This window comes from Mustela nigripes, chromosome 8, assembly GCF_022355385.1.
Source record: "Mustela nigripes isolate SB6536 chromosome 8, MUSNIG.SB6536, whole genome shotgun sequence".
NCBI lineage: Eukaryota > Metazoa > Chordata > Mammalia > Carnivora > Mustelidae > Mustela > Mustela nigripes.
Window position 1 is genome coordinate 91,447,563 of NC_081564.1, and position 26,218 is coordinate 91,473,780.

Below are 26,218 nucleotides of genomic sequence, written 5' to 3' on the forward strand. Positions count from 1 at the left end.
GGGGGCGGGCCGGGCCGGGGCGCGGGGCGGGCGGCGGGGCGGGGCGGGCGGCGGCCGGGCCCCCGGAGCCTGTGCGGGGAGCAGCGGGAGTGGCCGCCGACGCCGGGCGCGGGGCTCCGGTGGGGCTCGGGCCGGGGCAGGCCGGGGAGGGCGGCGCGCGCGGGCCCGGGGGTGTGCGGCGCCGACGCTGCGACGTGTGGCCCCGGACGCGGCTGTTCCCGGGCCGTCACGGCGGGAGCTGCGGGGCGGCCGTCTGCGGGCTGTCTCGGGCGCGAGCGGCGCGCTGTCAGCGGGGGCGCGGGGGGCGCGGGGCTGCGGTCGGCGGGGCTGCGCCTCGGGGTCCGCCGCGCTCCGGCGGTGGAAGCGCCGGCGCCCGCGGGTCGGAGGTCGGGGGTGCGCGCCACCGCCGCTGGGTTGGGGCCGGCGTCGCCCCGCGCGCAGGAGGGCCGGCCGGGACCGCGGGCGCCTGTCGCGCTGTGTGACCCAGAGCGGCGTCGGGTCCCGGCCGCGGAGGCGGACTCGGGGCGGGAGCGGCGTGAGATCCCGGGCGCCTTGGACCCCGGTGTGCGGCGCGCGTTTTGCGGGCGGCCCCTCCGCGCTGCCGGCCGCGGTGTCCGCGTCGCTGCCGCACGCGGCAGGCCCGAGGCCGTGTCCGGGGGACGGTCCGGGACGCGCGTCGACGCCGCGAGCCCCGGGTGTTCTTCAGCCGCCGAGCTGCGGGCCTGGGTCGGGGCGTTCCCCGAGTCGGGGCCGGAGCGTCTTCGGGCACCGCCGGGCCGCTCTGCACGCGCGCTCGGCCCCCGCAGCCCCCGCGGCCGCCCTGTGACCCGCCGGACGGTGCGCGGCTCGGACGCTGTGGGGCGGACGCCACCGGGACGGGCCGTCGCTGACCCGTTCCTGCCGGCGGCGTGACGCGGCGGTGGCGCGCGGGAGCCCCTGGGGCGGCCTCGATGTCGCGGGAGCCGTCGGCGTGCGGGCCTCTGCAGAGTGCGGCGCCGTGCCCGGCGGGGCCCGCGGGGGTCGTCCTCGCGCGTCGGACGGTCCGCGTGAGCCGCGCGCGGGCTGCGGGCCGAGGCTGCTGGGCGAGGGCGGTCGGCGGTCGGCGGTGCCCGAGCGCCGGAGGCTCGCCTGCAGCGGCGCGTGCGGGGCCGCAGGGTCAGCGGCGAGGGCGGGCGCGCGCTCACGGCCCAGGCCTCGGGAAGGAGGACCGACCTCTCCTCGGCCCGGGCCCAAGCCCCGGACAAGGGGCTCCGGGCCGCTGGCCGCTTGCCCCGCCGCGGACGGCGCCCGTCAGTGCCCTCCCGAGAGCCGGGCAGCCTGCGTCGGCCCCGGGGGCCGGCCTCGCCCGGCAGCCCGCCCCGGACCGCTCCTTGCCCGTGCCCAGGCCCCGCGTGCCCCGCCGCTCAGGTCGCGGTCCCCAGAGCGCGGCCCAGCCCGTGCCCCGTTGTGGTCTGCAAGCCGCGGATGCAGCCCCTTGCTGCGGAGCAGGAGGGTGATGGTCGTGACCTTGGACGCTTCTGTGTAACCGCCCCCTGGGCAGGAAGCACCCAGAGCGCAGACAGGGTCATGGGGCTGCGGGGAGGCCAGGAAAGCGAGCCGGGTCGAGTGGAGCGGAAGGCGGCCGGCCGTAGTTCTTACCGAGGCTTCCTCGGGCGGAGAAGCCAGTGTGAGCTGGAGGGTGACCTTGGGAACACCCTCGGGACGGTCTTGGCAGCTCCGCTGTTAGGTGAGGCTTTGGGGCTTGAACTCGTGACCCTGTGTGGAGACCTGAGCTGAGGTCAAGAGTCAGAGGCCCAACCCACTGAGCGTCCAGAGCCCCCTCGGTGGGGCTTTTGAAGGCCAGAACCTAATTCGGTGCATTTCATTTTTAGTAATTTTATTAATTTTTTACTTTATTTACTAGGATTTAATACTCTTCAGTTACAACTCGCTGAACGATCCTTCAGTCTCTCCTCCTCCTGAGCCCAAGATCTGCTTTTGACATAGAATGAGATTCGGAACACTCCTTCCCAAGGAGCTGCTCAGAAATTCTGTGTTTCCTTCGCACTGGCGGGGATTCCTCTCTCTCACCTGTTGGCCCTCCCTCCCCCCAGCTCCCCGTTTGATTCCAGTATACCTTTCTCGGTTTTGCTTACTTTTGGCCGAATATAGGGAGACTTTTCCTTTACCTAAGTAATTTTTTGATGCTTATCTGTTTGCCTAGACTGTTTTGGACTCCAACTCTAATGGTCCCGTAGCCTTTTTGAACCTTTTAGCACTTTTTAAAAAAAATATTATTTATTTGACGGAGAGAGACACAGTGAGAGAGGAACTCACACAAGCAGGGGTAGTGGGAGAGGGAGAAGCAGGCTTCCCGCGGACCAGAGAGCCTGATGTCGGGCTCGGTCCCAGGACCCTGGGATCATGACCTGAGCCAAAGGCAGCGGGCGCCCCATCACTTTCTGCATGTCTTACGATTTCTACCCTGTTTCATTTTATCGCTTTTGTTCCCTTGTTGTGAACACTTGGTGTATATGGGATGGGTCCCATATGGGTGATGGGTCCCAGACGTGCAAAGAAAACATGATTCTTACCCTAAAAGGGTTAAGTCTAATAGGAGAACTAGATACGTAAATAGATCATTGGAACACATTGGAACACGGTGCCATGCAAGCAGCATAAACTGGGAGGGGCACCAGGTATATGCTGGGGGAGGAGGGGCCGCTAGAGGCTGCAGAAATGGAAGTGCTGACTCACGGATGTTGTCATTTAAAATCTGGGGAGATAGGGCTAAACTTTCCTCTACGCATGTAGAAATTATGATTTTTCTACTTAGTTTCACTGCCCGTGATGATCAGTCTTTACAAGTTATCATTCTGATAATAAAAAGTTGGCATTCGTTACTTTAACCTGGTGCTCTTTAATCTGATTTGACGGTTTTGTAGCTTTGGTAGCTTACACTTAAAAAAAACTTGGAAATAGTTGCAGATTCATAGAAATTGCAAGTATAATGGGAAGAACTTTCCCCCTGAAACATCTGAGAGTAACTTGCCAAACAAGATGCCACGTTACCCCAAATACTGTCTGTTTCCAACGATAAGAGCGTCCACCCACATATCCAGAGGGCAGTTGTCAGAATCAGGAAATCAGCACGTCGTCATCATCAAATCCTCAGGTCCCACTGAAGTTTTGCCAGGGCTCAGTAACACTTCTGGTGAAAGAGCGAACTTAAAATTTCGCATGGCGTTTATTTTAGTCTCTTCCAGTGGGAATTAGTTCCTTAGTGTTCCTTCCATGATCTTTTTTTCAAAAGTGTGTAATTCACATAGGGTTGTGTAGCCATCACCACGGTCTAATGACAGAACATTTCTGGCACACTCCAGAAAACCCGTTTCCACTCCCAGCCAACTGCTAACCTAGCTTCTGTGTCTGCGGAGTTGTCTCTCCTGAGCGTCTCCCATACACGGAGTCCGAGAGAGTGAGAGCTGCTGCATCTGGGTTCTTTGGTAGAGCCTAATGGTTTGAGGTTCATTCGTGTTGTGGCGTGCATCACTCCCTCGTGCTTCGTGCCAAGTAGCGGTCGTTTGTAAGGGTTCACCGTGTTGTCTTCCCGTCTACCATTCGAAGGACATTAGCATTGTTCCATGCTTGGCTGCTGTGGATAGTGCTACCTTGTATGGTCTGGACCCTTGAATGTTACAGGCTCGTTATTGTGTACAGTGTCTATTAATTTGGGCTAAGAAGTCTACCAGACTTCTGTGAATTACTTTTTCTTCGCTTATTTATTTATGTATTTATTTAGAGGGTGGGTGGGGAGGGGCCGAGGGAGAGGGAGAGAGAACCTGAAGCAGACTCGGTGCCCAGGGTGGTGTAAGTGCTTCTGGACTCTGTTCGTGAACAAAGCTGTGGAATACATACCCGCACACTGACAACTGGGTCTTTGTATATGCATGTATTTAAAACAGTGAGGTCACCCCTGTACCTCCCATTCTGGCCAAGTACCACAGGGTTTAGTTTAATTTTATGCCTTTTTAGATATTTTAAAAACAGCTTTTTGGAGGTGTAATTTACATACCATACAGTTCACCTGTTTAGAGTATATGGTTCACTGGTGTTTAGTATATTCACAGTTGACTTTTAGAACATTGTGATTGTTTCAGAAAGCAGTCCTGTTCCCCTTAGCCAGCCCCTTCATTCCTCCACAGCCCTAGGCAACTAGTATTCTACTTTCTGTCTTTGTAAGTTTGTCTGTTCTGGACAGTGGTGCATGTGGAGCATGACGCGAGGCTCGATCCCACGGTCTGGAGATCATAACCAGAACCCAGATCGTGAGTTGGGTGCTTAACTGACTGAGCCACCCAGGCTCCCCTTTCCTTTGGTTATTATTAAGTAATTTTTAGGGAGGTGCTTGGAGATCACGTACCTATTCTGCTCTTTTATAAAAGAGCATGTGAGGTGGGAGGTACTGTGGCATTGTGTTTGGAAAACGCAGTGCCCCAGGTTGTAGTCTATTACTGTCATTTATTTGATGCCCGAATTGTCCCATGCTTGGGTTGCGGGAATTTGCTTAAGGTGGGTTATTTGTCTTTTAATTATTGAGTTACAAGAGTTCTTTTCTTTATACATTTTAGGTATTAGTTCCTTATTAAAAATGAGATTTGCACGTTTCCTCCCATTTTGTGGGTTCTCTTTTTGCTTTTTTGATGATTTCCTTTGAAGCATAAAAGTATTTTATTGGAGGTGGCTCAGTTGGTTAAGTGTCTGCCTTCAATTCAGGTCACGATCCCCGGGGTCCTGGGATTGAGCCCCGCATCTGGCTCCTGCTTCTCCCTCTCCTGCTGCTGCTCCCCCGGCTCATGTGTGTGCGCGCTGGCTTTCTCTGCACTCTCTCCCTCAAATCAATAAATAAAAATATCAAGTTTTTATTTTGGTGAACTCCAGTTCTCTTTTTCTTTAGTTGTTAGTGATTTTTGGTGTCTTATCTAAGGGTCCATTGCCAAATCCAAGGTCATGAAGATTTATGTCTGTTTCCTTTTAAGAGATTAAAAGTTTAAGCTCTTATGTAGAGAGGTGTATGATCCATTTTGAGTTATTTTTTGTGTGTGATGGAAGGAAAGAGTCCAACTGCATTCTTTGGCATGTTGATACACAGTTGTCCTAGCATAATTTGTTGGAAATTACTCTGTTCTCTCTCCCTCTCTCTCTCTCTCTCATTTTTTTTTTTTAAGATTTCTTTATTTGAGGGCGAGTGGGGAGGGCCAGAGGGAGAGGGAGAGAGAGTCTCAAGCAGACCCCGTGTGGAGTGTGGAGTGTGATGGACTTGATCTCATGGCCCCAAGATCATGACCTGAGCCGGAACGAAGTCAGACGCCCAACTGACTGTGCCACCTAGGCGCCCTGAAAATTACTCTGTCCTTAGTGTTTTACCGGCTCAGCTAAATATTCAGATGTCAGTGTAGGTACTCAATTTTGTTTTCTTTTTTCTTTTTTTTTTCAGGAAAAAATTCAAACATGTTTCAAATTCCTGTGGAAAATCTTGACAACATCAGGAAGGTGCGGAAAAAGGTGAAAGGCATTCTTGTGGATATTGGGCTTGACAGCTGCAAGGAGTTGCTGAAGGTAAGGGTACACGTGGGAGGGGGAGACGACCTGGCACTGGAGACGCGGGGTTGGCTTTGTGGAGGTGAGAGCGGAGCTGGGCGTGCTCCTCAAGGTGGAGGTCGCTAATATTTCAGATGAGGGCACGAGAGCATAATTAGTTCTTATTTATGGCTTTCTGACTTAAATGAGCTCTTTGAAGCTGTTCAAATTTTCAAAGTTACTTTTACGTGAGTCTTTTTATAGTTCTTATTTATCAGATATATTTGTTTTTGTTCTTCAAAGGGAATGTGTCATATTATTTGTTATTTTGTCAAAAGAAGACCCTAACGTGACCCCCGGGTTGTTGGGAGTAGTTACCCAGTGGGGGTGCACATGTGGTGTGACTTGTGAACTTAATGTATGCAGTTTTAGCAAAATTTAAAATTAAGGTCACACTCACATACTCTGATAAGCTGTGTTCTCATAATTTTTTTTCCCTTATAACTTGAGAATATATGGCTGGCATCTAGAGTAAAGAGTCAGAAATTGTTAAGTAAGGCTTGGTGTACATTTTTAAAGCCATTGGTGATTCTTTACATGTTTAGGACCATGTCTGCTTTGAAATTTTTTTTAGACTTGTGAACAGTTCAGTTCATAGTATTGGCCTGGGAAGGTTCAGTTTCTTAATTTTCAAATATCAGACTTTCATCCAGATTGATTTTATTTATGAAAAGGTGGTCTGATACTGAAAGGCTCGTACTTACCACGGTCCTCATTAATGGCCAGGATTGATGTTTGTGCTCAAGTGGACAAGTACCAGTTTCTGGCTGAAGGACCTTAGGTAATTCTCTGTTCAGACACTGCCGCCTCAGAGAGCTCTTCCTTCTCCGCTCTCTGCTGTCCTGACTACTCTGTTTTGCTTCAAAGCTCTCCTAGTACCTCACAGTATTTATTTTCTGTCTCCAAACCGCCCCCCACCCCCACAATGTAAGAAGACAAGGACCTCTTTGTTTTGTTAATCCACTGTATTACCTGTGATCAGAGCTGAGGTCTGGCACATAGATATGTCATATATATACGTATATCCATATTTTAATATTTGTATTAAATATATATATGTATTTAAACGGGTAAGTTTTGAATGAATGAACAAAAGTAGAAACCCAAGTAGAGCAGTACTTTTAATAACAGACTATTACTGAAAGTCCTTTGCAAATAAAAGGGTGGGGAGATCCCAGAGTGGAAGCTCTTGGTAGGCCCTCCTGCTCAGGAACAGTCTGGAAGCAAAAGAGCCGCAGAGCTCTTTGTATCTGTTTAAGAAGTCATAGTTGATGCATGAGAATGAAAGCAAGGTAGTTATTTGGAGATAAGATTGGGCAGGTGGGTATAGACATAGTCCATCAGTAAGAGCTAACTCTTGGAAAGTTCCTGGACCCAGTTCTGTCACGACAAGAGGAGTCCTGGTTTCCCATGTGTGGGAGTTCTCCAAAGTGGGGAATAAAGTTCTTATGGAGCTTTCCTTACATAGTCAAGGTTGATGAAGTCCTTCACTGATCCAGCCTGCAGTCCCCCGTACCTCCCCAGGAGTTGGGGTAGGCCTGAAGGTTCCAGCCCTCTCATCACATGATTGGTCCCCCTGGGAACCACTTGCGCTCTTGGGTGGGATCTACAAGTCACCGTCATGAATAACAAGACCTCCACTGCACCTTTATGGCTTTGAAGCATTTTCAGAAACTGTGAATGAAGACCAAATTTATCTGAGAAATACATATCAGGTCATCTGAATGACCTTATAAATAAATCATTTCTTACAACTTTCTTATAAATCATTTTCTTACAGTAAGTACATGTATTTAAGTAGTATTTGTAGAGAATATTTATAAATAAGCTAAGAACCCAAGTGTATGTATGTAGGTACAGGGTATTTCAAGTGGTAATATATGGGAGCCCCCTACAGTGATGCCTGGCGTGTGGTAGATGCTCCAAAAATGACCCCTGAAGGTATCGCGCTGCCCCTCAGTAGACAGACGGAGAATGTTCGTGGGTCATGGGGGGGGGGGGGATAAAGAGATGCCTTTTATCTTAATCTTGGCTCTTAGCTAATTATGTACTTTTAGACAAATCAGTTTATCTTTGGGCGCGTGTCCTTATTACAGTGAAGGGATAGAGAGAATTAGGGACTAGGATCCTCTCCCCTGTTAGAGAGATGACAGTTTAGCAGGAGCTGAGAGACAAACTTAATACTGGTGGGAAATGGGGAAAGATCACTTCTAGCTGGGGAAGCTAGAGTAGCCTTTTTTTTTTTTTTAAGGTTTTTAAAAAAAATTTATACATTTGAGAGAGCTACAGAGACAGAGCTCAAGCAGGGGGAGAGGCAGAGGGAGACGGAGAAGCAGGCTCCCCTCTGAGCTGGGGATGCCCCCGCCTCCGCAGTGGGATTGAGATGACACGGGGCTTGTTCTCAGGACCTAGAGATCATGACCCAACCATCAGAGCCACCCAGGCACCCCTAGAGTAGCCTTTACAGAGACGAGATTTGAACCGTGTTTTGTTTGTTTATAAAGAATGGGTAGGTTTACCCAGTAGAAAGAATTAGAAAGGGTATTCCAGGAACATGGAATTTAAAACCACAACCCAGTTGGTTAACCCTCATCCAACCAGGCTGAGTGATTTCAGGAACACATTACCCTTTAACAAGATTAACCAATCATTCTTATTTTATTCTGTTTGCTGTAACATTTTCTCACTTTGTGTGTGTGTGAGAGAGATACTTCAAGTGTGTGTTTTCAGAGTAAGGATGGTCTCTTACATCGCCTCGGAATGGTTATCAGCTGAGGTGAGCTGGTACTTTTATCTTGTCTGATCCTTTACAGCTCTGCTCTGTCTGGGAGGGACCCAGTCTAGGACCAGGCATGGCCTTCAGTTGTCGTCTCGCTTGCTTTCATCTCTTGAACGTGAATTGACTTTTTAAATGGAATTCTGTTCCGAAATTCGTTTTGTTTTATTCTTAGATAAAATATTAGTAATAACTGAAAGTTTTCATCCTGGTAGCCTTTGTTTTTGACTCTATAGAGCAGTGTCCTCTCTAACTTCCGCTTCCTTAGTCAGCCTAAGAATGTGTCTATTCATCTGAATTTGTTCAAGATTTATTTGCTTGGACTGTGCTGACACAGATACGTACATACTTCTCAACGGAAAATTGAGAGATTTGAATGGTTTACAACTGTTAAGTTAGTTTAACTATTGGGTTAAATGTTACTGATTCTTTTGGGGGAGAAGTTTTGTTTTTTAAAATCTGTAGTTCTCTATTTTATTAAATTGTTTAAAATTCAAGCAGTGGTGAAGTTCAGTTTAGAAAATATATGCAGAAACTTAGATACAAGAAGACTCATTTGTAAGCCGTTACCCAAAATACCCATTGTTAACATTGTTGTGTGTCTTTCTAGATTTTTTTAAGTGGGAGAGTAAACTGAGATACTCGACTAGCTTTGTTTTGTCTTTTCATGAATCTCATATTAAGAATTCTTTCCCACGTCAGATGCGTTTATTCTTAATCCCCCATAGTACTTAGAATTTCTTGGTTTCAAGCAACAGAAACCGACACTAGACCAACTTAAGCAAAAGGGAATTTTCTGGAAACCCAAGGCCTCTGGAGCCTTCCCTGGAGCCTGAAGGAGCTGAGGGAACGTCTCTCCGTGGTCCTGTCCACTTCCTCACCCAGCGAGTCAGATTTCAGCGAGGTGTCACTCTGCCTTCTCCAGTTTCCAAAGTGTCTGGGACTCTCTTTGTCCCCAGTGTTACGACCTCAAATTTTAGGCTATAGAGTTCTTGTTGAAAGCCTGTCTGAGAAAAAATTGAACTTGTGGGAAGACAGACTCTTGCAAAGAAGACTCTTCTTTTCTAAAAGTAGATTTAAACCCTGCTTACTCATTAGAGTAATTTTTTTAGAGTGATTTTTTTGAAAGCTAACATTTGACCAGTTCAAGTAGGGGCTGGCTATGGAATTTGTACGGCACTGTGCACAGTGAAAATGTGGACCCGGGCTGGCCCCCAGGCCTCTTGTCCCGTCCCCACCCACAGCATGTGGGGAGTCCCAAGGGACAGCACCTCTGTGCTGGGGTGCTCTGGGACCTGTGGTACCTGTGCTGTGCTCGTGGTGCCTGGACCCGCGCGGGGTTCGAGGTCCTCACCTTGCCCCTTCTCTCCCTCAGTCTGTGCTCGGCTTCCAGTGGAGGTGGTGACGGGATGTGACAGCTTGGTTACCGTGGCAAGGGGTGCAGGGGAGAGGGAGGGGTTTCAGGATGAGGGCAGAGAGAGAGGTTGGGGTGAGTGGAGATGGAGAGCCGGGGCAGAATCTTTCCCAGGAACACTGGAGGTAGGACCCTGTGTGAGCTGAAGCTCCAGGCTCCTGACCTGTGGCCCACTGTCCTATCAGACTACTTTTCTAAAATACAAATTCACACTTAAAATTATTAACAGTTTCAATACGGTGACAAGGGAGCGTTAAACCCCAGCACTGGCCTTTCTGAGCACAGGGCTCTGTGTGGCTTCACTAGTCTGGTGCCTCTGGAGAAGCCCTCACTGGTATTTTCTAAGACCTTCTCAGGCTGTTTTGTTTTAAGATTTTATTTATTTGAGAGGGTGTGTGCGGATGTGTGTGCATATGGGAGAGAGCGGGTTTGAGAGCGAGGACCAGCGAGCCGGGGAGGGGCAGAGGGAGAGGGATGAGCGAACCCCCGAACCCACACCCCAGGGATCATGAGCGTAGCCAAAGGCAGATGCTAAAGCGACTGAGCCAGCCAGGTGCCCCCAGATTTTTAAAAATATTTAATAATTTAGTTCATTTAACCTCATACATTAAAAATATTTCAGTATGCAGTCAATATAAAGTAGGTAATGAAATATTTTGCACTTTTTTCTCTTAAATGTTCCAAGCATATTGAAAGATATTCTTTGTTATGATAAAATATATAATAAAGAATTTGTCATCTTTCCCATTTTTAAGTGCACAGTTCATTAGCATTAATAATATTCACACTGTTTTGCAACTGTCTGCTCTATTTGCAGTTGACCCTGAATATCATGGTGGGTTGGGGCCCCGATCCCCCTTCCTTTGCACAGTCAAACCTGGGTATAACTTTTGACTCCCCACAAACTTCGCTACTAATAGCCCACTCTTGCACAGAATCCTACTGACAGCATCAGTAGTCAACAAAAGTATATGTGTTATATACTGACTGTGTTTAAAGTAAGCTAGAGAAAAGAAAATGTTAAGAAATCATAAGAGAAAAAACAATAAGAGAAAATGCATTTGTAGTAATTTTTTTTTGGAGAAAAAAAAGAAATCTGTGTTTAAGTGGACCTGTGCAGTTCAAACCTGTGTTGTTTCAGGGTCCACTGTGTTTCCAACATTTTCATCGCCTCTGAGCACGAGACAGTAACTCCATCCTCTCTACCCCCGCCCTTGGTAACCTACAATCTCCTCTCGCTCTGTGGGTTTGCCTACTGTAGATGTCTCATGGAAGTGGAATTTTTTTGTGTCTGGCTTATTTCACTTATTTTTCTTTTTTACTCAATTGCAAACATTAAACAGTTTTTTTTTTTTTAAAGATTTTATTTATTTATTTGACAGAGAGTGAGTGACAGAGACATAGCAAGAGAGGGAACATAAGCGGGGTGGGGGCTGGGGGGGTAGAAGGAGAAGCAGGCTTCCCGCGGAGCAGGGAGCCGGATGCGGGCCTCGCTTCCAGGAGCCTGGGCTCCTGACCTGAGCCAGAGGCAGACACTTAATGACTGAGCCACCCAGGCATGTACTTTATTTTCTTAAGATAAAGTAAAGTGATAAAGATAAAGATAAAGTGATAACTATCACCTTTTAAGATCAGTAGATCACTGCGCCGTGGGTAGCGGGGGGATGTCTACCCAGATGAAGACAGGGGAAGCCAATTAGACCGTTCACAGCAGAACTATCCCGGAAGAATCCCAAGGTTGCAAGTGTGTACGTGAGATTAAGAGGAGGTAGACTTGAGTTTCCTGCCCGAAACTCACCACGGAAGAGCCCTGTTGTCTGGGAAGGTCCTCTGAGCTTGCGTTCCGCTGTGTATTGAAGTCTCTTAAACCTCACTGAGAGGGAGAGAAGAAAGCTTGACCTAACCCCAGATTTTCTGCTGTTGAGTGCCAGCCCTCGTCAATTTTCACTCTTCTTAGGTAACTTCGGAGTTCATCTTTCTCCATTTGGTAGCTGCTTTTTTCCCCGGTTCTTGCAGCTGCTGCAACAGGCTTAGTTTCTTTTCCTGAAGAAATGCCCACATTGCTGATGTCATGGCCACTTGCAGGAAGTGGAGGGATGCGCCACTGCTGCGTCTGCTGCGGAAGACCGTGCTGTACCTGGTACCTCAGGAGCTCCCACGTGCGGGTCCTTGTGTCAGGTTCCCTCGCACCTGCGATGCCGTCTTGATGGGTTTCAGCGGCTCTGAATTGTCTGTTGCTTTAACTCAGTCTTTTCTGTTTTTAACTATGAATATACCAAGGTTCTTCTCGTCTTTTGAAGTCTTAGCCTCAAATCCAATTTGGTGACCTCAGCCTGTACTTTGAATAACCAGGCCAAGAGAGTCATTGGCTTTGGTGAAGAACCAGCAACGTTTTCCTAACGTTGTGAAACTCTTGTAACTTGGCTTAGTAGGTTAGCCTGTGTAAGGAGCCACGACAAGATCATAGCTGAATGCAGTGATCCGCGTGGTTACCAGTAAGTTTGTCCAGGTCCTCCCAAACCCTCTCCCCCGACAGTCCCACCAAGCCTTTTGCATTTGCTGCGGTTGCTTCCAGAGTCTTGGGGTCATGGTCACCAGGTTTGTCCGTCATTGTCCCATGAAACCAGGAATATTGTAAAAGTTGAAGAGAAAGTCCTTGTAGCCTCCGTTTAGCATGCCCAGCAAATCTGACTTTCTTATTTTTTAAATCTTCATAACCACTGAAGTAGTCTAAGGTATCGCCAGAACCTAAAATCAGTTTATAGTGAGGTCTGCGTCTAGCATCTTTCTGCGGGTCCGTCATGCCTTCTGGGTCGGCTTGTTCGCCGGGGATGATGCCAGTCCACAGTGCAGGACTTCCAGAGTTTTCCTCGTGAAGCTGGCGGTAACTTCCACACCTTCCTCCTCTCTGTTCGTCACCCCAGCGCCATCGGTCTCAGGCTCGTCCCTCCTGTGAGCGGGGCTAGCAGTGGTCGCAGAACCCACCCTGGGGGCTTACTCTGTCTCCGCTCACGACTCCTTCTCCCCAAGGGTCTCTGACGGGTGGTTCTGTCGGACTCTGCGACCCTGGACCGCTGCTCCTCTGTAGGGGAACTGCTGGGAAAGGCGGCCTGTGCCAGGGCACTGGTGTCCCCGCCTCCGGGGACAGAGTCGCTGACCATGCAGCCGCCCTAGCCCTCGGGGTCACTGCCACGCCCTTCTGGCAGAGCCTCTTGACTTTTTGAAAAAGATTTTCTTTCTTTTTTATTTATTTGACAGAGAGAGAGAGACAGAGATCATAAGTAGGCAGAGAGGCAGGCAGAGAGAGGAGGAAGCAGGCTCCCTCCTGAGCAGAGAGCCCGATGCGGGGCTCGATCCCGGGGCCCTGGGATCATGACCTGAGCAGGAGGCAGAGGCTTAACCCACTGAGCCACCCAGGTGACCCGGGGGAAAGACACTTATATGCTGTGAAATGCACTTAAGTTTCTCCAAATGATGATTTTTGATGTGCGTGTCCTCCAGTAATACAAGTCTCCCGTAGAGATACAGGACAGTTCTTAGGCACCTGGGTGGCTCATTGGGTTGAGCATCTACCTTTGTCTTGGGTCGTGATCCCAGAGTCCTGGGGTCGAGCCCCACATTGGGCTCCCTGCTCGGCGGGGACTCTGCTTCTCCCTCTCCCTCCTGCTGTGTCCTCTCTCTGTCAAGTAAACAAATAAATAAAATCTTAAAAATGAAGAGTAGAGGACTGTTCATTGCTTTGGAAAGTTTTCCTCAAGCCCTGTTTTGTCAGTCCTTGTCCCCACCCCACTGGCTACCACTGTTGTGAAATTTTGTACTATAAATTAGATTTGCCTGTTTTACAGTTTTATGTAAGTGGAATTTTATGTGCTCCTGTGGAAGATTATTCTCTGTGGTTACAGTGTTCTGTTACATGGATGGGTTAGTTTATTGGTCCTTTCTTCTGATGGTGGACACCTTGGCTTTTCCCAGTTTTTGGTTATTATGAGTAAGTTACTCCTTATAAAAGAATTTTTGTGAACATCTGTTTAGTTTTATAGGAAATGGCTGATGTAGGATTCTATACTCCTGTCGGTACTGTGTGAGGGTTTCAGTTGTACCCTTACCATTTGTGGAATTGGTTTTCTCTTTTCTTTTTTTTAAATTTTATTTATTTATTTGACAGAGATCACAGGTAGGCAGAGAGGCCGGCAGAGAGAGAGGAGGAAGCAGGCTCCCCTCAGAGCAGAGAGCCCAATACGGGGCTCGATCCCAGGACCCAGAGATCATAATCCGAGCTGAAGACAGAGGCTCAACCTGCTGAGCCACCCAGGCACTCCTGGAATTGGTTTTCTAAAAAATTTTGAAATAACGGGGCACCTGGGTGGCTTGGTTAAGCGTCTGCCTTCGGCTTAGGTCATGATCCCAGGGTCCTGGGATCAAGCCCCACTTCGGGCTCTCTGCTCGGCAAGGAGCCTGCTTCTCCATCTCTCTCTCTCTCTCTGCCTACTTGTGATCTCTCTGTCAAATAAATAAATAGAATTTTTAAAAAATTTTTTGGAAAAAAGCTGTATTACAGTAGCAGAGTGTCATTATGTTACCATACGGTGTGATTGCCAGCTGTGTGTTCTCTGCAGTTTTGTTTTTCCAGATTGAGCAAGTCCCTTATTCCTGCCTTGCTGAGAGCAGAAATTATGACTGGATGTTGAATTTTGTGAACGTGATTTTTCTGTATCAGGATAATTGTCTTTCTTAAGTCTAATATAGTGAACAACGTGGTTTGATTTTCTTTTTTAAAAAATAAACTCTTAAACCAGTCTGTATCTGTGGGAGAAGTGCTACTTCGTTCTTTTTATATGTTGGATTGATTTGTACAATTTCCTTTAGGGATCTTCGCATCTATATTCTTGAGTGATGTAGTCTGAAGTTTTAATTTTTTGTAATCTCTTTGTCTAGGTTTGGTGTCGGGGTCATTCTGGCCTCGTGGAATGAACTGGGAGTTGCTTCTTCCTCTTTATTTTATGGAAGTTCATAAATTGATAATGTTTGTTCTTTTTTTTTTTTTTAAAGATTTTATTTATTTATTTGACAGAATATAAGCAAGTGGAGCAGCAGCAGAGGGAGAAGCAGGCTCCCCGCTGAGCAGGGAGCCTGATGCGGGGCTCGATCCCAGGACCCTGGGACCATGACCTGAGCCAGAGGCAGCCGCTTAAACGGCTGAACCACCCAGGCGCCCTGATAATGTTTCTTACTTGCTTTGTGGGAAGGGTTTGCTTTTGGTTTTTAGTTTTATGTTTTATGTATGTAGGGAGAGCATGAGCAAGGCTGGGGTAGGAGGTAGGGGAGGGGCAGAGAGTGAATCTCAAGCAGATTCCCCGCTGAGCTTGGAGTCCCATGTGGGGACTCGATCTCATGACCCTGATCTTGACCTGAGCGGAGATAGAGAGTCAGACACTTAACTGACTGAGCCACCCATGTGTCTTACTTTGCGGGAGGATTTTAAGAATGAATTCAGTTTCTTGACTAGATATCGGCTGTCATGTTACCTAATTATTTGGGGGCTTTGGTAGTTTGTCTTTTGAGGAATTTAACCATTTCAACTTAAGCTGTAGTATTCATTGGCATAAAGTTCATACTATTTCCTTTTCTGTAGGAGCTGTAGTGATCTTGTTTTTTAGGTCTTCGTTTTCTCAGTACTTCTGCTTTGCTTTAGAAGTGTCCCACCGATTTTATTTCCTAAGTTTCCACTTTCATTCAGTTTTGAAATACTGTCTGATTTTGCTCCTGATTTCTTTGATCCAGGGATTAGAAGTATGTTGTCTCATTCCTAGGATTTGGGAATTTTCTAGATAGCTTTTGTTACAGATTTCTGTTCAATTTTGCTTTAGTTAGAGACCGTATTTAGTCCTTGTAAATTTATTGGGACTTAGAAGCTCGTGAGTATTTCCTGTGTATTTGCTCTTCCTGGGTGGAGAGGCTGTCGGGGGTGGGTCAGGTTGGTTGATTGTGTTTGGTCCTTTCTGCCCTCCTGATTCTTGTGCGCGTTCTGCCACTCACTGCAGGAAGAGGGTGTGTTGACGTCTCCAGCTATACATTTAAATTTGACTTTTCTCTTTTCAGTTGAGTTTTTGCCTCATGTACTTTCTAAAGTGCATACGTGTTTGGATTGTTTTGTTCTGCTAATGAATTGACACTGTTACCGGTAGGAAGTGAATTTCTGTCCACGTTAGTATTCTTTTCTTACCCCTGAAATCTCCTTTGTGTGCTAATGTAGTTCCTCCAGCCTTCTTTTGACAGGGATAGCATGACACACCTCTGTCTTACCGCTCACCTGTCTTTGTATTTCCAGGGAGAGTTTTTTTTTTAAAGATTTTATTTATTTATTTGACAGAGAGAGAGATCACAAGTAGGCAGAGTCAGGCAGAGAGAGAGGAGGAAGCAGGCTCCCCCTGAGCAAAGAGCCTGATGCGGGACTCGATCCCAGGACACTGAGATCATGACCTGAGCCAAAGGCAGCGGCTTAATCCACTGAGCCACCCAGGCGCCCCTACAGGGAGAGTTTTGTAGGCGGCATGTAATTGGACCTTCTGTTTGCCCAGTCTGCCTCTTAATTTGAATGTTTGGACCAGGGGTAGGCAGACTGGTTGTGGCCAAACCTGGCTTGCTGTCTGTTTTGTAAATAAACTTTCTTGGAATGTAGCCATGCTTGTTCGTGTTTATGGCTGCTTTTATGCATGCTGGTGGCTTTGAGTTGTGTGAGAGCCTGAACGGCTGGCAAAGCCCTAACCAGTTCTTCTCTGCCCTTTACTTGAGGAGATTCCAGCCCCTGTTACTTACTAGTAATTAATGGCTATTAAACCTCCCATCTTGCTGTTTGTTTTTACTTGTCTTTTCTGTTTCTTTTTTTTATTCTTTCTCTACTTAAAAACTACATAAAAATATTGAATATTTTTTATGATTCCGTTTTAACACCACTTTTAACTTATTAGCTATCTGCTTCTGTTTGCCTTTCTAATGTACGGCTTCACGTACAAGACCCTTCCAAGGGGCTCCCGGCTGGCTCAGTTGGTGGAGTGTGCGACTCTTGATCTTGGGGTTATGAGTTTGGGCCTAATGTGGGGTGTAGAGATTACTTAAAAAACAAAATTAAAAAAAAAAAAAAAGAAAACCTTACAATACCAGGCTTTTGTTTCCCTTTCCAGCCTTTGAGTTACTGTTACCGTGCGTTTTATTTCTATGTATGCTACGAACCTCAGAATACGTTATTTGCAAATTAAGTCCTTATAATTGTACTTTTCTCTGGTTCTGAATTGACTTGTTAAGCAGTGTATTAGCGTAGGCATATTTGAAGGCAATTGTTGTATTATTATCTGGCTTAACTAATTCCTTTTTATATTATAAATCTTTAAACAGCAATATAAACTGTGAAAGTTAGAAAATACAGGTAGTCATTTCTTTAGGAAATAAAATTTAAAAAGTCACGTTCCTGCCGATCAGAGATCACGGCTATTAACATCTCGTTCAGCAGCTGCTTGCGCGTGGGCGGGTGTGGTCTCCACAGCTCTTATCCGTCATGCTTTTTTACTGCCTTTTCAGTCACTTTCATCTTTCTCTGTCCATTAAATGTCCGTCCTTCTTGTCTGACACCCAGTCCGTGCTCGTAGCGCCAGTTGCCGCCAGATGTCTTACACTTGGTTTGTCAGACCCAGGGTTCAGCGTGAACCCCGTTGCATCTGGTGGTTCGGTTCTCGGTGTCCAACACCCCCCTTCTCACCCCCTTTCTGTTGGGTTAGCCACACCCTTGTCCACGCCGTCCTCCGCAGGGTGGACTTCAGGTGTCCTCGGTCGGGCACACACCAGGAGCACCCACTTCATACTCTCGCTGGCAGATCTTCCCGTGTGCTCACCACGGAGAGAAGACGACGTTCACTCTTGCAACTTTGCTCTTTTACAAATTATTGTTGGGAGGGGTACCCGGCTGGCTCAGTCCTTAAGGATCTACCTTCGGCTCAAGTCAACGTCCCGGGGTCCTGGGTTCAAGCCCTTCATCAGGCTCCCTGCCCACTGGGAAGGCTGCTTCTCCTTGCCCACTCCTGCTTGTGTGCCCGCTCTTGCCGTGTCACTCTCTGTCAAATATATAAAACCTTTATAAAATAAATAAGTAAATAAAAATTATGGGTGGGAAATCTCTTTTATTTCTTATAAAACTATAATATTTAACTATAATTTAAAACTTGAATTTTTAATTGTGTTGTTTCAGCCTTTTCCTCCTTTCTCTGGCTTTCTGGGAGCTCTGCCACAGTCTGCTCCTGGGCTGTGTCCTCACTTGAGTTTCCCACGCGGGTTTCATAGGTGCTAAGTGATCCCTTCGGGTTATTAAATATCACCTTCTGAAATTGCTTAATGATCTCTCTTTTTCTCCGTTTTTAAAAAGGACCTTAAAGGCTTTGATCCAGGAGAGAAGTACTTTTTTAACACATCATGGGGAGATATTTCTCTTTGGGAACCTTCTGGAAAGAAAGTGGTACGTATTTTTGTATTTGATTTTTATATTTCCTCAGAAGTTGGGGTTACGTGTCACTCCAGTTCTGAGGAGCATCACGCACACTGGGGTCACTGATGAATACGGGGGAGGCTTGTCATGCAGACATTCAGGGAAGGAGAAAGAAAAACCAAGTTAAACGCTGTATAGTATAAAGTTGTTACTTTGAGAGTTTTCTGTGTATAAAGTTAATAATGTGATGGAGTGAAACTGCTGTTTGTCCTTGATCATAAGATGCCACTCGTGTAAGAAGGGCCTTGGATTCATGACTGTTCTGAGTAAAAGGGATTGCCCTGTCATATGCGCTGAGGGTTCATCCTGGTTTCGGAAAGCTCATTCAAAATGCGGATCTCTGGTGGGGCGCCTGGGGGGCTCAGCCAGTGAAGAAGCATCTGCCTTAAGCTCAGGTCATGATCTCTGGGTCCTGGGATCGAGCCCCGCATCAGGCTCCCTGCTCAGTGGGGAGTCCGCTGCTTCTCCCTCTGCCCCTCCCCCTTCTCATGTGCACATGTGCTCGCTCGCTCGCCCTCTCCCTTTCAAATAAAATCTTTAAAAAAAAGAATGGCTCTTCGAGATGAGGAACACAATTTATAATAATTTGAGACTTCAAACCTGAGCAGATTGAAGCTAAATTCTCCTTATTAAAGTGTTTTCTTCTAGAAAACCTTTCCTACCACCCAGCCGCCGTAACATGAGCCCCTCAGTATCAAGCTCAGCATGTCCCAGATCTGACATAACTGTCCAGTCTCCACCACGCCGCCCCTCTCCACTCTCCCCTCCATTTGTTCAAGCCGTGTTGGCTGTGGAACTTTTGGCTTTAAAAACATTTTTCCTGTTACTAGTCAGTCATTCTTCTGTCACAGTTTTCTTTAAAAACACTTAAAAAAAAAGATTTTATATATTTATTTGACAGAGTGAGAGAGGGAACATAAGCAGGGGAGGGGCAGAGGGAGGAAGCAGGCTCCCCGCTGAGCAGACAGGCGGACGCCGGGCTCCATCCCAGGACCCTGGGATCATGACCTGAGCCCAAGGCAGACACTTCACCAACTGAGCCACCCAGGTGCCCCTTTCACATTTCTGTTGCCAGCCGCCCTCCCGAGTTCCACTTCTGCCTTTGTGTCGTGTCCCGCCTGTTGGTCTCCTGTGCTCCTTGCCCCAGCACTCCCCCTCTACCGGCAGACACAGGATGACTCGAAACCACGGATTCGGTTGTTCCGCTAGACTCAGCACGTGGCTGCTCCGTTACGCCTTGCTTTGAAGACCTTGACTTCTTGAATCTTCCATGTCTCACTGATGTTCCTCTTGTGAATTCTCGGGAGATCCTATAAAGTAAAACGCAGTATAATATACGATTATAAGCTTTTCACCAAGAAGCACCTCTGGAGTACCTGCGACAAGCCAGGTGAAGCTTTCTGCGCGCCTGAGCAGATGGTACAGCGCAGGTAGTTCGCTTAAGGAGGTGGTTTGTGTTGGGGTGAAGAGGGCGCAGGCATAACCGTTTGAAATGGTAGAGATTGAATTTGTTGATTGGGTGCTGTGCTCAGGAAGAGCACCGCTGCCCGGTGTGGCAGAGACCGTGCCTCACTTCCCCGCTGTTCCCGGACGGCGGAAGCGCCGCAGGCTGAAGTGCGGGGCTCGTGCCGCGGCGAGGTCCTCCAGGGCTCAAGAGAGCAGATGTTCGTTAGACGTTTGGGTTCTGGGGACAGAGACGGTTGTGGAGCTCTGTTAGTGTGGACCTGAGGAAGCGGCCGGACAGGCGGGCGGGGGCTGGCGCTGCATCCGGGGCAGGATTGCTGGCAGCACCGGGTCCTCCTCGCTCTGCCGGTCCGCCGCGGGCTGTGCTTCCCCTGCTGCCCGCATCGCCCCGCTCCCGAGCGATCGCTCATCCCCGAGCTTTCCCAGCGCGCTCTAAGGGGAGTACAGGCTGTCACTTCTCGTCGGTGAGTGCCTGGGCTTGAACGTGCTGGAAGGCCCGTGGTAAGTAAGCACACGGTTTACCTGCAGAACAGACTGCCGGCTGTTTTCCAGAGCGGCTTTACCGTTTTGCTTTTCCCCCAGTGATGAGGGAGGCCTGGTTACTCTGCCTCCAGGGCCCGGCTGGACTCCGCTCTGCTGGGTTGTGGTGCTTACGGGTTCACCCGCTTCATTTCCATTTTAGTAGGTGTGTCGTGGCCCCTTCTCTGGTGTCCGTTTCCCTGGTGACTAAGGATGTTGGGCATCTTTTCCTGTTTATTTGGCCTCTAGAGGCCCTCTTCGGTAAAGGTTCAGATCGTTGGCCCATTTGCTAAAAATCGGGTTCTTTTTTCGTGTTGAGACTTGAACATGCCTACATGTATCTGGATACTTTATTAGGTGTGACGTTTGCAAATACGGTCTCCTAGCTGGTGGCTTGTCTATTTTTTAAACAGTGTCTTTCACAGAGTAGAAGCTTTCTTAGATGAGACCCAGTTTATCGATTTTTTTCTTGTGTAGATCATGTTGATGTTTTCATATTTGAAACCTCTTTCCCTCACCCAAAGATCTGTTCAGCGTTAACAGTAACATACACCTGTTAGTAATTTCTGTTGGCTCTTTCATGGAGTGTAATTTTCATTGACTGACTGGTTTTTCACTCTAGTATTTCATTGAGTGTAAAACACACCATTTAGAAAAAGGTATCATGGGGGCCTGGCTGGCCGGGTTGGTGGAGCCGCTTTTCATTCTGGGTTGTAAATTTGGGCCTCACCTTGGGTGTTGAGATAACTTAAATAATAAATAACCCTTAAAAATGTGTAATTCAAGTATAGTTGACATACAGTGTTGTATTAGTTTCAGATGTACAGCTGTGATTCAGGAACTCAGTGCTGTCCACGATCCGTTTGATTACCGTCTGCTGTCATGCGCTACTACTAAATTATTGACCATGTTCTGAGACACCATTTTCTAACGAACTTCTAATAAAGCTAAAGCGATACTTCATTTAAGCTGTGTTACTCTGGTACCACTGAAGTATTAGTTGTAAAGTGTATTCAGATTTCTGAGATAGTAAGATACTGGAAAAATAGGGGGAAAAGGTCTTTTAGAAACAGTGAAATATGGGTTATTGTTTGTTTTGGTTTGTGGTCTAGTATCCGCCGTTACCGTAGGTTTATTCTAGACCCTGTGAGAAATGGTGGAATGAAGTGGTGATTCCATGTCATCTGAACACGTTTGGGTGATTTCTTGACTTGTGGCAAGAGGGAAACCGCATGAATAGCAAAGAGAGAGACAGAAGCCGCTGAGGTCCACTGGGCGGGGGCCTTGAGCACAGGCTTAGGCAGGAGGGGAGAGTCGCTGTGCTCGCAAGCAGCGGTGTTGCAGGAGGTCTTTCTCCCCACCGATGGCGGGACCTTAGGTGAAGCGTTCCGTGGGCCCAGGTCTTCCCTTTCTGCTCCATGAAGCCAGAGCCAGGCGTTCTGTGGTTCACCAGCTCTAGGGTCTGGAGCCTCGAGACCAGAGACTTTGTGACTCTCAAACCTTCACAAACGTGCAAATGTTTGGCTGTTTAACTTCCCATTTCTTAGCTGGCCGGCTCTTGTCCAGACGTGTGTCCTCATACCCCAAGCTTGTGGAATCCCCCGTTCGCCCTAGAGAGGACTTCGCCTTCGTGGTCTGTGTTCCAGCCTGGAACTCGCTCAGGACTGTCGTGGTGCCTTAGGTACAGCCCTGTTCCTTCCCATCGTCACGTAGTTTACTGGACACCTGTATGTGGTTGGCTCTTACCTCCTCTGGGAGTGAGCGAAGTAAAGGTAATGAAGGTTTAACCATTGGCACGTTAGGTTACTTGCAGGTGAATTCTAAAGGTTTTAGAGTTGGGAGTAAAAACAACATTGGAACTGTGGGAAGGGGATGAGAAGGGGAGAAATGAACTTTCTGTCCCGGAGAACGGAGTGGGTTTCTTGTCCTGGGATGACGAGACTGTGGCTCAGGAGATGGCATGGAAGGGGTCCGGAGCCCCAGGCTCGGGGGGCCGGGTCCTGTGTGTACGGTCGGCAGCCGGGAATAGCTGGTGCGTTTTTAGATGCTCGAGAAGAAAGAAGTGAATAGTTTTGTGACGTGAAAACTCCATGAAATTGGAATTCGTGTCTGTGGCTTTATTGGCACAGAGCCACGCTCCTAGGTTGGCGTGTCGTCTGTGGGAGTTTTGGGGTCACGATGGCAACACCAAGGAGTTGGCGTAGAGGCGGTGTTTACTCTCTGGTCCTTGAAGAAAGAGCTTGCCCTGGTTTCACAGAAGCACTCTTCCCGGAGGGGTGATCGTGTCGTGTTACGCAGCACAGTCAGTGAAGAAGAACCCTAGGCTTTGACCTCTGGAGGGTGTAGGACCTGACTTTTATTGACGTCTGCTTGACTGTCTTTTTTGTTTAAACAGAGATACCGCACGAAGCCGTACTGCTGCAGCCTCTGTAAATACTCCACGAAAGTGCTCGCCTCGTTCAAGACCCACTTACATCGGTGCCACGAGGATGACATCGACCAGGAGCTGGTGATCCCCTGCCCGAACTGCGTATTCTCTTCTCAACCCAAAACCGTGGGACGGCACTTCAGAATGTTCCATGCACCTGTTCGGAAAGTCCAGAACTACACAGTGAATATTTTAGGGGAAACGAAATCTTCGAGGAGTGATGTGATAAGTTTTACATGTTTAAAATGTAACTTTTCGAACACCTTGTACTACAGCATGAAGAAGCACGTGCTGGTGGCTCACTTCCACTACTTAATTAGCTCCTACTTCGGCCTGCGGACTGAGGAAACGGGCGAGCAGCCGAAAGCTGAGGACAGCCTTGCTGCCGAGAAGGTGCCCCCGTCCGACAAGTATTATTGTAAAAAGTGCTGCGCCAAGGCCAGTAGCCAGGACGCTTTGATGTATCATATCTTGACAGCGGACACACACAGGGATTTGGAGAATAAGCTTAGATCTGTGATTTCCGAGCATATTAAGAAGCCTGGACTCCTGAAGCAAATGCACATCGCTCCCAAACCAGCGGCTCCTTTGGCTGTGCCGCCAAACGGCAGCGCTCCGGGCCTCGCGGCCGCATCCCCTTGTTTCCGCCTCTCTGTGCCTCGGAGCAGCCAGGGCCAGCCCGTGGTCCAGCCTGTGCCGGGCCCGGTCCCGCCAGGGACGGTGGCCGTGGGCACTTCGGCGAGCCTCACCCATTCTCCGCCTGCCGCGGCTCAGTCCCACGTGACTCTGGTCTCCAGTCCCCTGCCTCCCGCCGCCCCGCAGCCCGTCTTTCTTTCTCGTGGAGTCCCGCTTACTCAGTCAGCAAACCCTCCTGTGCTGCCCTTGAGTCCGCCAGTGGGGCCTGTCAGTAAGCGTGTTGGAGCTGGCGTCCTCCCCGTAAGCCAGACCATCCGCCCCGGGGCTTTACCCCTGAGCCAGCCTGTTGGGCCTGGAGTTCTTTCCGTCAGCAGGCCTGCCGGGCCCGGCGTCCTTCCTGTCAATCCGTCTGTCACCCCCGGCGTTCTTCAGGCAGTGTCACCAGGAGTGATTTCCGTGAGCCGGACGGTCCCATCGGGGGTCCTTCCTGCAGGCCAGATGACCCCTGCTGGAGTGATCCCTTCGGGACAGACGGCCACTTCTGGGGTTCTTCCTGCTGGCCAGGTGGTCCAGTCAGGGGTTCTTCCCATTGGCCAGACGGCCCCCTCAGGGGTTCTCCCCGCTGGGCTGACGGTCCCGTCACGGGTTCTCCCTCCCGGCCAGACCGTCCCGCTGAGGGTGCTGCCTGCAGGCCAGGTGGTCCCTCCAGGGCTCCTTTCTCCCAACCAGACAGTCTCGTCAGGTGTTTTGCCCGTGAGCCCGGGTGTCAATTCTGGGGTTCTTCAGCTTAGTCAGCCGGTCGTGTCGGGTGTGCTCCCTGTGGCCCAGCCGGTGAGACCTGGGGTCCTCCAGCTTAACCAGTCTGTGAGCACCAGCATTCTGCCTACAAACCAGCCGGTGAGACCGGGCGCTTCTCAGAACACCACGTTCCTCACGTCGGGCTCTATCCTCAGACAGCTCATTCCTACAGGGAAACAGGTGAATGGGATTCCCACGTACACGCTTGCCCCCGTGTCTGTCACTTTGCCTGTGCCTCCGGGAGGTGCTGCCACTGTCCCCCCGCCCCAGGTGCCCCTCCAGCTCCTGCAGTCGGGCACGGCTGCCCAGATGGCTGGCTCCATGGCCAGCATGCCGTCGCCTCCGGTGGTGGTCAGCGCCACCCAGAGTATGTTCGTTCAGGCCTCTCCGTCGGCGGCAGAAGCGAGCCAGGCGCTCAAACAGGCGAAGCAGTGGAAAACCTGTCCGGTTTGCAACGAGCTCTTCCCCTCCAACGTCTACCAGGTTCACATGGAGGTGGCCCACAAGCACAGCGAGTCCAAGGCTGTGGAGAAACTGGAGCCTGAAAAGCTGGCCGCGTGTGCCCCGTTTTTAAAGTGGATGAGAGAGAAGGCGGTCCGGTGTCTCTCTTGTAAGTGCTTGGTGTCCGAGGAAGAGCTCATCCATCATTTGCTAATGCATGGCCTGGGCTGCTTGTTCTGTCCCTGCACTTTCCATGACATCAAAGGCCTTTCTGAGCACAGTCGGACTGTGCACCGAGGGAAGAAGAAGCTACCTGTGGATTACAGCAACCGAGGTTTCCAGTTGGATCTCGACGCTAACGGCAACCTGATGTTCCCCCATCTTGATTTCATTACCATATTGCCGAAGGAAGAGCTTGGGGAGCGGGAAGTCTACTTGGCCGTGCTGGCGGGGATACACTCCAAGTCCCTTGTGCCCGTGTATATAAAAGTGAGGCCCCAGACGGAGGCCGCCGCCGGGAGCCCCGGCAAACAAGCGCTGACTTGTCCCTTTTGCTTTGGCACCTTGGTGACGACCGAGGCGTATGAATTGCACTTGAAGGAGAGGCACCACATCACACCAACGGTCCACACCATCCTGAAGTCTCCGGCGTTCAAGTGCATCCACTGCTGTGGGGTCTACACCGGCAACATGACCCTGGCCGCCATCGCCATCCACCTGCTGCGCTGCCGGAGTGCCCCGAAGGACAGCAGCTCGGACCTGCAGGTCCAGCCCGGCTTCATCGAGAACGGCCAGGTGCTCTTAGTCAACGGCGAGGTGGTCCACGACTCCAGTTTCTCCGTGAAGAGAAAGCTGCCCGACGGCCACTCTGGGGCGGAAGAGCAGAGGGGGGCGGAGGAGCGACCTCCCGCCGTCAGCAGCGACGCAGCCCCGGCCCCCGAGAAGGTGGCGAGTGCGGTGCCTTTGAAAAGACAAAGGAGTGAGGTGAGGACAGAGGGGCCGCTCGTTAGCGAAGACGCGCTCCAGATTTTAGCTTTAAACCCCAAGAAATACGAAGACCGTTCCTATGAAGAAAAAAAGCAGTTTCTTAGAGACTATTTCCACAAGAGACCATATCCTAGTAAAAAGGAAATCGAACTTCTTTCTTCACTCTTGTGGGTGTGGAAAATCGACGTGGCTTCGTTTTTTGGAAAAAGAAGATACATTTGCATGAAAGCAATAAAAAATCACAAGCCTTCTGTACTTTTAGGCTTTGATATGTCTGAACTTAAAAATGTTAAACACAGGTTGAACTTTGAGTATGAGCCACAAAACCTGTAAAAAAACAAATTAGGCAATCTAAAGTGCTAGATAATTAGTGGTTTTTCTCAATCGAGATTTAAAATGTTATTTTCTTCACTGTATGTCAAATTAATCAACTTCAGTGGTCTTTATGCTGCTCTGTAGATTTATTTCAGGTGCTCGGAAAGACTTCTGCGTAAGAGAAGCCAATAGTTCTTTCAGATTTGTTGTTTCCTGCAGTTTGATTTTGTAACAAGTATTTTTAGTTCTTCCCCGTCATGTAAATTAAATCCTTGGATCTTTCATGCA

At 49.2% G+C, this 26,218-nt stretch overlaps 1 protein-coding gene and 1 pseudogene across 4 annotated transcripts in view; one reads left to right on the forward strand and one right to left on the reverse strand.

Annotated features, from left to right (window-relative positions):
* Window positions 1-26,218, forward strand: part of ADNP2 (ADNP homeobox 2) — a 26,443-nt gene extending 225 nt beyond the window's left edge. For 2 of the 4 annotated variants that reach the window (XM_059409881.1, XM_059409882.1), the window contains exons 2-4: window positions 5,477-5,598; window positions 18,223-18,312; window positions 22,721-26,218. In XM_059409881.1, the coding sequence (XP_059265864.1) occupies window positions 5,491-5,598; window positions 18,223-18,312; window positions 22,721-25,948 (3,426 nt within the window). In that variant the 5' untranslated portion in view covers window positions 5,477-5,490 and the 3' untranslated portion in view covers window positions 25,949-26,218. Of the gene's footprint in view, window positions 1-1,127; window positions 1,727-5,476; window positions 5,599-18,222; window positions 18,313-22,720 lie in introns of those variants that run through there. The other 2 variants (XM_059409879.1, XM_059409880.1) reach the window with 2 other exon arrangements.
* LOC132024005 (CCA tRNA nucleotidyltransferase 1, mitochondrial-like) lies at window positions 11,527-12,992 on the reverse strand (annotated as a pseudogene).